We start from the raw sequence: 12,153 nt of genomic DNA on the forward strand, positions 1-12,153 counted from the left end.
TGATATTTGGACGGGGCTAGCCCTTGGCTAGCAGCCAACACAGCTATTGACCCACTTCCCCCCTACCCCCAGGGGATAGGGGAGAGGTTTGGGGCAAGGGTAAGGAGACTCGTAGGTTTAGATAAGAATAGTTTAATAATAGAAATATAAGAAAACTTAAAATAATAATAGTATTAAAATAGTAGTGATAATGACAACAGTACCAAAATATACAAATGAGTGATACCCAGTGCAACTGCTCACCAAGAGCCGACCAAGCCTGGCCCACTCCCAGATAACGATCCCGGAGGAGCCACAATCCCGAACCAAAACTGCAATCCCAGAAGAGTGAGAGCCCGAGTGAAAGTCAGAGAGAGCTAAAAGAGGAAGAGTCCCTCACTGATATACTGGACATGACATGATATGATATGGAATATCCCATTGGCATATCCAAATGCCAATTTAGCTTATTAATTTAAATATTCCCCGCCTCCTTAGATCTTGTGCTTGCAGACTAAAAAAAACCACAAAGTCCTTCACTTCCAGCGACAAAAATGCAAACATTGGTGTGTTATCAGTGTTTTTCTCATAACAAGTCCCAAGCTGAAAGCAAAACACAGCACTGTTCTAGCTACTGAAAAGAAACCCAGCTCTGTCCCAGCTAAAAACCAGGACAATCTTTAAGGTCCCTTCTAACCCACACCATTCTATGGTTCTGTGAAGAATCAAGACCTTTTACCACAATGAAGTGCAGAATTATAATTCCTTTTGATGATCCAAGTTTCACATCTATAGTTGTATATTAAACTAAATCTAATAAAAGACTTACAGGTGGTTCAGCACAGACTTAGAAAGGTCACTTTTCCTTTCCACACAAAAAGTACTTTTCCAAGATGCTGCAAAACAATCAGTTACCTTTTTATTTTCCCAGTCTTTGATGGAGCTGCTCTGTCCACTGGGAAGCTGCAGGATACCATCTGTACCAGCAGACAGCAACGGAGGTTGAACCTTACTAAGGATCTTTGAGCAGAGTCTGAGAGAATCGGTAAGCTCAGACAAGTGCAAAGTATGAAGATGGCTCGTCAACGCAGAAATCATCCTGAGCAACAGCTGAGGCAAGTGTTCTGTCTGTATTTCAATGTAAGTCTCCTAACAAAGTAATAGTAAAGCTCATTAACGGTAGTGCCAAATTTAAAGTTATTTTCTATAACAGTGGTACCCATCATTTGCTTAACTGTGTTCTAAACATATGGAACATGGAGGAAGGGAAATTAATATCTTAATATCCCAGAATAAGAAATACATGCTTTACTTAAAACTTACAAAAGTAATTTTACAGTTGGGTAACTAACAAATATAAATATATTTACCTCTTTTTCAGAATTTTACATCTTGTTCATTACACAACAAACACATTACAAAATATAACAACAATGCTAAAGAATGGTACTACTATTATTTTAATAACCATAAACTAAATGTTTAAGAATGAAAGATAAACAAATTAAGAACTAAAGAGAAAACAGGCTGATTGCCATACCTGACACAGCACTCTCATACTTCTAGTAGGCTTTGAAATGAGAAAGCAAAAATTGAGGAAAGACAGGTATAGAAAAAACAGTTCCAACAGTCTTTGCTACATTAAGCAATGCCAGAAGAAAAAGAAGATATATCTTATCATGATATTTAAGAAAGCCTTAAAAGAAAGCTGCAAATCTAAACTAGCATATCAAACTACAAAGGACTATACTTGTATCAAATACAGTGTAGTTTTAGAGAAAAGAAATCAAGGGCAGACAAAAATTTTCAAGTATAAGCATCATAAAAACCACTTTGTCTATATCCAACCAGTCTATCGAGAACAATAAAATGAAACCAAAACTTCTTTTAAAGCTGTCCACTAATTTATGGCAATACATTTTCAGGAAAAACAATTAATAAAGCAGATACAGTATTTCTGTAGACTATAAATATACAGAATCTGAGTATTAGCAACAAATAAAGCAATTCTTACCAAAGAAACTATATCCAACAAAAAATCCACTAATAAGCAGAAATTTGTCAGGGGTAATTCAGATTGCTCACTACCACCTCCAGGTCCAGTTTGAAGTCTGGCATGTAATGTCCTCCTGCAAAATTCAAATAGGGTCTCACAATATTTTTCCCTCCCCCTTACATTGACTACGTTTCTGTAACTTAATGCAAAGCTACATGTCGGGGATAATCCCTATAAACAAATAAACAATCTCTCATTTTACTGTTAAGTAGCTTGTTTGGCCCCATTGCATGCTTTCAGAAAAAGCAGCAACCAGTCTTTCTGTGTAAACCAGCCTTCATTCATAAAATAAGGAAATTCAGGCTACAGAAAATTGCATTTGTGACTCCAGCATATACAGCAATATTTACTAGTACAAGCATGGGCATCAATAATAGAATTAAGGGATCATGTCACTGGAAGCACAGTAATTTTGAAAAGATCTAAACCCAAGGCATTTAGCACTTACAAGAAAGACAACCAAAAGTGAAATAAAAGGTCTGTGAAGCTTTAACGCCGTGCAAGAGGAAAACAAAATAAGTTATTGTAAATGTCCACTTCAACTTCAGCTGACTGCATTGTTTTACTATTGACAGGAACTCAGAATCTGATGAGTTTTACTGCTGAGTGAAGTAAGACTGAACACAAATCCCCCGTGAAATCATGTTGCAATCTGACAATTTTCTAAGCAAAGGATATGAATGAAGGAATAATATTTTGTTTCTCCAATTAATTTATTCTGCTGGGGGTGGTGCTGAGGGCAGTGTCACATTTTCAGCAATAGTTACTTATGCTAATCCTTTCCCTCTGTTTTGGAAGTGTTCACAAACATATATGCCAGGACTGAAAAAAGGATTTATTTGAAATAATAAACGCACTACAGAGACCAAGTCTGAAACAGTGACAGTAAGTATTTATCAAAAGATTTTTAACAGATTTAAAAAATCATATTTAAATCACATTCTGTCAGTAACCTATGTTTGAAAAGTAGCACTCAACCCACACCTCCATTGGGTTACTGTATCTCTGTAACAAAAGATAATTCTCTTCATAAAACTAGCAGGCTGTTCTACAATTCAGTGAAACGGTCTCTTTGTGTAAGTCATAACACAAGTTCTTTTTCACATTCTGTGCTCCTACCCAGAAAGATCTACCATTTCATAAGTTACTTATAGATTTGTTCAATTGTAATACCTCATAAAGGATAATTTGAATTCAACTCCTTGAGACCCTTATCAAAAATAGCTTTGAGAGAAGGCTCAATAGCAGTGAGCAATACTTAGATGGGAGAAAACAACAGATGCAAGAAATCTTATTTTTAATTTTTAGTGGGGGAAAATCATAGGAAAAAGCCCAAGACAAATTCAGAGGGATATCTAAATCTTCTTAAAAGTAACAACTGTGATTTAGTAATCAGACTATAAGGTATAAAGATAACTTACAAATACACAGTTTAAAATCTACTGGTTATGTTTTTCACTTAATGGTGGATCTTTTTAAACATGAAGTTAATAACTTACATAACACAGTAGTTCATGTAGAAAAAAAATCCAAAAAACCATTATCCAGATCCCATTTATTTATTATGAAGGCAATGTGGTATCCATGCTTACAGTAACATCTACTTACACATAGACAAATTCTCACCTGCTTGTTAGTTGGTTGTAGACTACTTTCTTTACCAATTCAGTCCAATACACAAAAAGTCACAGACATGTTGGAAGGAATTTCGTCCATTCCAACCTCTTATGCTGAGCAGGATTGCTAACAGGGCTAGACAAATTCATCCATTTGTCTAGCAGGGTCCAGGAAATATCACAAGGAAGCTCCACAGCCTTCTTGGGTAACGTGTTCCTCTGCTGAACTATGTTCCTAGCAAAGCTTTTCCAAAAGTCCAACCTGAACCCCTGAGACAACACTTGTTAATGCCTCTTGTTTTACCATCAGCCATTACCAGAAGTATGGCTGTATCAACTTTGTAAATGCCCTTCAGGAAGTCATAGGCTGCTATTCTAGCCCCCTCTTTGCCAGGCTAAACCAAACTCACCTACCTCAGCCTCCCATACAGTGTGCTATGACTCTGACCATCTTAGCAGTCCTCTGCTAGAGCCTCTTCATTTTCTCAACACTCCTCCTCATGGGGCGTGCCCAACGCTGAGCATGATTTTCCACATGTGATATTAAAACACTAAGTGAAGGAAAAATAACTTCCTTTCACCTGCCAACCATGCTCCCTCTAATGTAGCCCAAGACACAGTTTTCTTTACTTATGACAGCACGCTGTTGGCTCATAGACAACTTCAAGTCCAAATACTTAATATATTATTAAGCCATTCCATAAGCAATTAAAAAAAAATTCTACAGGCTTAATACGAAATCTCTACATCACCTATCCCTTGCCACAGCCACAACTCCTGCCCTCCTGTGGTCTCTTGGTCCCCCTCCATCCTGTTAATATTTTAAGTTCTCCTTTCTTTACTACATTTCCTCCCATAGCCTGCCTTGCCATGAACAGGATTCACACACTTTCTTCTGTAAAAGAGCAAGGCAAAAGATAACACATTCCATAAATCACTCTTGGTAAAGCTGATGGGTTTGCTAGACATCCAGTGAGTAATCCTGTACTGGACAGAACAGAACAAACTAGCTCTGAAATCACTTTGGAGTCTTCCCTTCAGCAGAGGTGCTTTCTGTCTCTTGATTTTACCCTGAGTTTATGAGACCACCAATCACATCTGATTGAAATTCGCCGAAAGACCAAAGTTAAAAGGATGGGGAAGAAAAAGACTTACAGACTAAATGACCACATTAGACTAACTTCTTTGAAGAAACAAAGGTTATAAAACAAAAGTCAACTTCACGAGATTAAGTATTATAACCTACCTACAGCATTCTTCAAACCAACGAGCAATGTAGTCCCACATATAATAAGGCTCAAAGGAATTAAAGAGAAGATTGGCAGTTTTAATCAATTCTGCTGTTTTCTTGTTTTCTCTCAGTTTGCTGAAATAAAATAAAAAGAACATTTTACATTTTTACACTTCATTTCTGAGTTATGTAACTACACATCATCATGAGTTTACACGCCAGTTAACACTGACAAATTGTTCTCCCCTCATCCCTAGAGTGGTTGCTGCTCTAGGGCTCAATATATTTATTGGCAGGCTCCTCATATCAATGTCTTTTCACAGCTGCCAGGTTTCTTTTTTATCCTTTCTTCTCTCCACCTTTTAAGATATTCAGCTCAAATCTTGAAACTCGTTTTATCCCCCTCTCTGGCTGCCTCCTAGCACCCTTCATTTTTACTCTACAAGAAAGCTCATCAGTCCAATTTTATTTTTTTTTTTTTTTAATAAGAACACAGATGTAAGGAATGTCACAACTAATCTATACAGTTGACATCCTGGCTTCCAGCTGCATCAAGCAAGCATTTTTGTCATGGATAAAGAATAAAACGTTTGTGAAATATTTAAAAAAAAGAAAAAAAAAAAGACATATCCCTTCAGACCTTTGCACTGAACACAGAAGTTGCAATTAATGTCAATGGATTCTGAAGAAACCAAGTCACAGTCCCACAGGCTTCGTGGTTATGATTTCAGCAACAACAACAACAAAATATTTAATACAAAATACATTATAGTCATTATTCACCTGCTTAGCTGTGTGTGATCTTTGTGGAAAGAAGGTTCTGCCTGAAGCTCCAGTTCTGCTTTGCACTGCGTATATAATGTTCGAAACACTTCAATCAATACGTCCTCTAGGATGGCAGGGCCTAGGGAGAAATACCAGCAGAGTCTTACGCATTATAGAACCACTAACAATCCATCTCTGAAAACTATCCAAATCATTGGCTGGCTTTGGCCACTGAAACCATAAAAGTCCTTCTGTTCAGTTTCATAAATTACCTCAATTTCAGAAGTTTTTTTGCATTCCAGAAATACACAGGCAATTCTAATGCCTGGGAGCATACAAAGCATAAGCGGAGTTCTTTTCCCATACAATGTATGAACAATGACAGCCGGATACAAACACACCTAGTTCAAAAGCTGTGCAGTCACATCAGTGTAGCCCATGTTCAACCCAACACACCCTCTTTGAAGGATTATTAGCTCAGCTCAGTAACATGTAAATGTGACTATATGGATTCCTGATCAAAGGTAGCTTTCCACCAGTTCCAAACACCCACCCATAAGCTAGTTTATGCTGTTATCATATGGAAAATATACTCAAATATTTATATAAAAATATAAGGTAAAACATTTTGAGCACCTTCCATAATACAAAGTAAAGTATTTTGAGCATCTTCCTCCCTTTTAATTTGAGGCAGGTTTTCTTTAATTCCGGATACAGTCTGCAGGATACGTCTTGAAATATCCTCTCCTTCAAATCTGAGCTAAATCTGATCCTGCTTGAAATATTCTTCCCTTTTTCATGCTTTGTCCTAGCCTCATTGAGCTGCCTTCAGTGAGACTGTGCTCACTGAATTAAGCAGAAATCCCAACAGCTTCTTCAGTCTCTGCTGAAAGAATCCTCATATCTCTGCTTACTTCATGAAATCTTACACATGAAACATACACATTGCCTCTGAAAACTTAAACTGACCCCCAGAAATCACAAGCTACCAGGAAGATGACAAATTCTTGGCCAATATTTTGTTCTCTGCAGTCTGTCTTAATCAATTCCTTTCAAGTTGTACTCTTTAACTGTTGTATTTTTACTCTTTCATTATCTTGCCTCCAAATCTTAGGATAGAATTTTGATTTTTTCAGTCACCTCCAAAACTGTTATTCCAAAGAAAAAGGCAAGATATGCAACACTTAACTGTTGAAAATATTTTTGCCTTATCTGTTTTTGCCCCATAGTCCTCTGCACTCACCTGCTAAAAAGTACATTCAAACACTTTAAACAGGAGAAAGGAAAATAAATAAAAACATAAAAAACCCCACAAACCAAATCTCAAACAAACCATCCACAAAACCACAAAAATATTTACTTCATCTGGATAAATTCTTCTGAAAATAAAAAAAAAAATAATAAAAATGTTCTCTTGTTAATATCTCTCATCTCTATGTTTGTGTATATTACATGAAAGATCAGATTATTCCCAAAAGAAACAGTTGAGATTTAAATTAGTGAAAGTCACTATTTGATTAAAGAAATGGAAAAGATCCAATATGCATTTCTTCCAACATGCAGTCAGTTCTCTCTCTGACTTTAACTTACTATTTACTGTGTTGAAGATGATAGAAGAAATTGCACTTGGTGAAAGGTAAACCTAACGAATACATTAAATTATTAGCTTGGAAGATCCAGGAAATCTAGCTAACTGGCCAGTACTAAGAATACAGCTTTTCCAATTTGACCAACCAGAGAGAAAAATTCTCAAAGCAAAACCATGTAAAACAAGTTGAAGACTAGAAGTAACATGCAAATTACCTAGTTCAGGTTTATCCAGCAAACTGATAAGAATTCGAAAAGGCTTTAAGTCTTGCATCAATGTGCTTTCTTCTCCATGCCCATTAACTTGTAATATTCCAACCATTGCCTACAAAGAGCAAAAACATATCAGGAAAACAAAAACAAAACCAGAAAACAGTTTTTGAGAGTAAGATGCAATAAAGGGAAAATCCTCAGTAACAGAGACCACTATTCCATCTCACTGCAGCTCATTCTCTTCATGCTTAAGTATTCTCTCAACTTTGTCTATAAGAACATTTCTGTGGAACAGAACTTGATAACTTGTATATACTTAAATTCAAAATATAATAACATACTAATACAAAATTTAATAAGAATAAAAGACAAGACATAAAGAGCGATGAATAAATTGTTTGAGAAGGTAAGGCACGTAGATATTAAGAGCTTAATAAATAATAATCTGTCCATCTAGGATACACCCACCTATGTAGCCAAAAACTTTCTTGACTAAGTTGACTAGGCAGCAATGACAATTTTGAAACAAATGAGAAAACAGAGTTTCTACACTGAAGCAGTTTAGGGAATGAGCTGCAGAATTAAAAAAAAAAAAAAAAAAAGCCCAACAAAACTGTCACAGATTTTGCTCAGTTTTCTCTCTGTGGCTGGCTTTGATATCTGAGTCGAAACTAGTTTGTTTCTTTTATACTTTGTAAAAAAGGAGGACAAAGAAGAAAAAGAAAAGAGATGGGAAAGAGGAGAGGCAAGAAAATAGGTTCAATCTCGCTATCTGCTATAAACCAAGTATTATCAGCCAGCATCCTGAAAGAAAAATCTTCTGTACTTGGATAAGCCTTTAGAAGGTAATAATTTTCAGTACAATGTATCAATGAACAACATGGGAGTGGACTGGATAAAAGAACACACAAAAAGACTGCTAGGGAAGAAGGCAGAAAGGAGCAATGCTTTTGAAGTCTTTCAAAAGACAGCAAATGGTTTTAGAAGGCAAATGCAATTTGTATTATGTAGAGCAAGCAACTGATTTTTATGTCCATAAAAAAGTCTAAAGCAAAACACAAGTGAATTATCCTCTTTATAAAAAACCAGCCCCTCTCCATTCTACTGTAGCAGTAGTGCCTGCTACCAAATAAAAAAAAACCCACAAAAAAACCCCCAAATGGACTCTATCAACTCTATACTGGTGTTACATCTGACATTGACTAAGCTAGAAAGATGGACAGATTTAAAAAGAAGACCACAAGCTCTTAACAAATGCCTAAATGTTGCTAAAAGCTCACCACGTTTTGTCTAGAAAGTACATGCAAAACTGTAGCTCATTCAGGCCTCTCCTCTACACTAGGATACCATTACTGAATCATCTGACGTGGAAGGCAGAAGGGTGACAAGAGAAGGGTGAGAGAGGGCTAACAAGGTCCTTACTGCACTGGAATCCTGGGGTCTCTCCCTCATCAGTAGAACAGGAAATCTCGCTACCTTCAGATAAAACTGAAAGTGCTAGCTCTGTGCTGGATATCACCTTTAAGTTGTGATGAGCTAAATATTCTTGTGTCAGCTACTAACACTGGAATCCCCACTCTCATTCCCATATATCATATTGGAAAAACCTTGATGTTATCAATTTGCCTTAAACGATAAAATGTCTTCCTGATTTCAAGATCAGACTCACAGCATCTTGAAAGACACCTGTATACTTTAATTACTGTGAGAACAGGATCACAGTTCTTGAGGCTAGGTGATCTCAGCTCACTTAGCAAGGCTTTAAGCGTCAAATAGTACGAGTGTCAATTTGCTCAAACATTCCTCATTAGCAATGGACAGCAGAAAAGACGTTCCCCTTGCCTAGAGGGGAGGAAGACCTTTCTTACTCAGACCTTCTGAGTACTATCTGATCACATTTTTCCAAGTCCCAAAACACAGAGGAGTTTCCATATCTACAGAAGCAGAACAGAATTCTCCAGTTCCATTTTATGAAAGAACAAGCTCCAGTGTGCTGGGATCATAATCAAATATCTTCCACATATGCTACATTCATTGTGGAAGAGGAGGGAGAGAAATCTAGTATTTGTCCTTATCATATGGTTATTCTAAAGAAACATTATCCCATGTCTTCATTATTCCACTGAGAAGGTTTTAGAAGAGTAGGACACAATACCACAAAAAGACAGCAAGTCAAAAGATACAGCAACTTTGATCAGCATCCATTTATGAAGATATATGCCACAATAAAACATTATATAGCTACCTGGACTAACATCTCCTTAGAGAAAGTGTTGAAATAGTAAGTTGCATGCTCCTCAGGATTGCTGTGCCTTGTACTTCTGGGTCCTATAAGGGCACCATTGTTATCAAAACCTTCAAGCAAACAAAAGACAAGGCAAATAAGTATTTGTCTCTTAATAGAATATTTTGCCAATTTCTTTAAACTAGAAATCAACACACTAGCACTGATAACTTACCAAGATGAAGTCCAAGTAATGTTGGCAAGAGAAAGATGATTTTATAGAGTTTAATACAGGAAACTAAGTGATACTTCCATGCAAGCAGTTTGCAAACAAACTACGAACTTTAGTTTTATGCAACATTATTAACAAATTACTTCTTGTACAAAAGAAACAAATGTTCACAAACAATGCACAAACCACACAGTCCTAGAGTATCTTCAAAAAAACCTGTCCCTGAAAAATATTTCAACATTAATATTATAATGAGAAAACAAAATTCAGTATTTTAAATATAAAGAGATGAGCACCAAAACACACTGACATGACTAGGGCACTTAGAATATAAGTCATATTACACAAAATCAGTTTTGTTAATCAAAATTACATGAAGGAGATAGACCTTTGTTTTATAAGTTTGTATCTTTTCTTTTACAAAGTAAGTTTTTTATTCTATAAAAAATAGGCTTAAGGGAAATAAATAAATAAAATAAAAATATCAAGAAGTCAGTCAGGATATCACCCCATCCCACTGAAGTACTTTCCACAGTTTTTGTCCCGAAGTGACAAAAACAGAAGGAAAGTCTGAGAAAATGCATGGCCTTTAGCAGCAACTTAAAACAACCACTGTTAGTAATGGTTAAGCTAATGTGGATTTAAAGAGATGTAATGTGATTTTTATGCCTAGAGAATGTTAATAGACCACTCCCAGCTATAAAACAATAGAAAGGAATAGTTAACAGTGGAATTAAATAACATCATACAGAACATCAGTCTTCCAACATAACTGACTCCTCTCCCCCAGTGTTTTGTATTAGGAGTAGAATATCATGATAATATAAAAGCAGCACAGTGTCAAAAGAAAAACAATCAAAAAAGCTATATATATTGCCAGAGGCACTAGCTGTTCACAAAACAGGACCAGGAACAGTCACTGTAAAACTATCTTCTGAAGTTATATTAACTTTCAGTGAAGACCATGCTCATGAAATAGCTGTAGAAGAAGGTTCCACAACTAAAAAAGCAGCATGATATTTTAAACACATAAAGTGTCTTTTTCAATGACAGCAAAAAGACATATCGAATACACCAAATTTAGATGAAACATTAGTGCAGTGTTTAATCCAGAAATTATTTATCCCCTAAATTGGAAAATGCAGGTAAGGAGCATGACAGTGCATTTCACTGTCTTTCTTTAAAAGATGAGTAATATGCAAGTCAGTGTCTTGAGAAATGATTAACTAAAGAAGCCAGAATTTTTTTTCATATTAATTTTCTAAATCCCTGCAACTTCTACAGCAACAAAATCAATCCCTTTATGCAAAACACTGTTGCTGACTTCATCCCTCCCTTCATAACTTCAGTTCTCTCTCATGTCCCTTGACTACTTACTTCCTTGCTCCCCAATCACCCACAGGCTACTGGCCTCTGACATCTTAACTATCAGCTGGGAAAGATGTACGAGCTGCTGGGAAGGGTTCTGGGCAGCCTGAGAAGCACACATGTGCTTGCTGGTGAGCTGGGAAGCCAAACAAAAAAGGTAACAGCAGACCATAAAACAGTCTTCCCCTTTAATTGAGAAACCATTTTATGTCTCTCCATTCAGTCTCCAGTTTCTGTGACACCCCGAGGAACTCCCATGTCAGAGATCCCAACTTCTCTCAAACTGGGCTAAAAGTGGTTTTAAAAAGTAACAGGCCAGTTTCATGTGACCACAGGCCTCATTTGCTTAAAATAACAAGGCTGAATAAATGCTTTCTAAATTTCTTCCAATTTCTAGTTTTCTAAATATTCCCTAAACAGTTACAGTCTTTTAAATAGCTATTATTCTCTGCTACCCTCTTCTGATGACACCCTGGTTTCATATTAAAAATTAAATGTCTGTTGTATTGAGGTTCTGTCATTTGGAAGAAGTAAAAGTGTGTGTCCTGTCATTGATCGATTTTTACCCCAGAAAGGCATCGAAACAATGTTCTAGTTGCATAGAGAATATAAGTGATTGGTGATTTGTAAATTCAACCATGCAAATATCTAATGAAGCTTAAAGCTTGCATGCTCAAGCCTCCAGCAGTATAATATCAACATTTTTCAACATTCTTTTATTTTCATCCTTTCTGTGCTGTTGTGTTACAACTGCCATTGACACTGTCTAATGCCCCTGTTTCCATTTTATGTTTTCAGGGAGATAAAAGTTGCCTTTCAGAGTGTATTTCCATGACCCTAGTGCACCAGGCTCTGCCCTTGAATGTGACCCATAACTGCTGC

At 36.4% G+C, this 12,153-nt stretch overlaps 1 protein-coding gene across 2 annotated transcripts in view; it reads right to left on the reverse strand.

Annotated features, from left to right (window-relative positions):
* Positions 1–12,153, reverse strand: part of DOP1A (DOP1 leucine zipper like protein A) — a 54,612-nt gene that overhangs the window by 34,519 nt on the left and 7,940 nt on the right. The window contains exons 7-13 of one of the 2 annotated variants that reach the window (XM_010169726.2): positions 9,693–9,802; positions 7,451–7,559; positions 5,666–5,786; positions 4,898–5,017; positions 1,994–2,108; positions 1,520–1,549; positions 895–1,128 (exon numbers count right to left, since the gene is read on the reverse strand). In XM_010169726.2, coding sequence (XP_010168028.1) covers positions 895–1,128; positions 1,520–1,549; positions 1,994–2,108; positions 4,898–5,017; positions 5,666–5,786; positions 7,451–7,559; positions 9,693–9,802 — 839 coding nt within the window. The remainder of the gene's footprint in view (positions 1–894; positions 1,129–1,519; positions 1,550–1,993; positions 2,109–4,897; positions 5,018–5,665; positions 5,787–7,450; positions 7,560–9,692; positions 9,803–12,153) is intronic. The other variant, XM_010169725.2, reaches the window with a different exon arrangement.

Source organism: Antrostomus carolinensis, unplaced genomic scaffold (assembly GCF_000700745.2).
Source record: "Antrostomus carolinensis isolate BGI_N321 unplaced genomic scaffold, ASM70074v2 scaffold716, whole genome shotgun sequence".
NCBI lineage: Eukaryota > Metazoa > Chordata > Aves > Caprimulgiformes > Caprimulgidae > Antrostomus > Antrostomus carolinensis.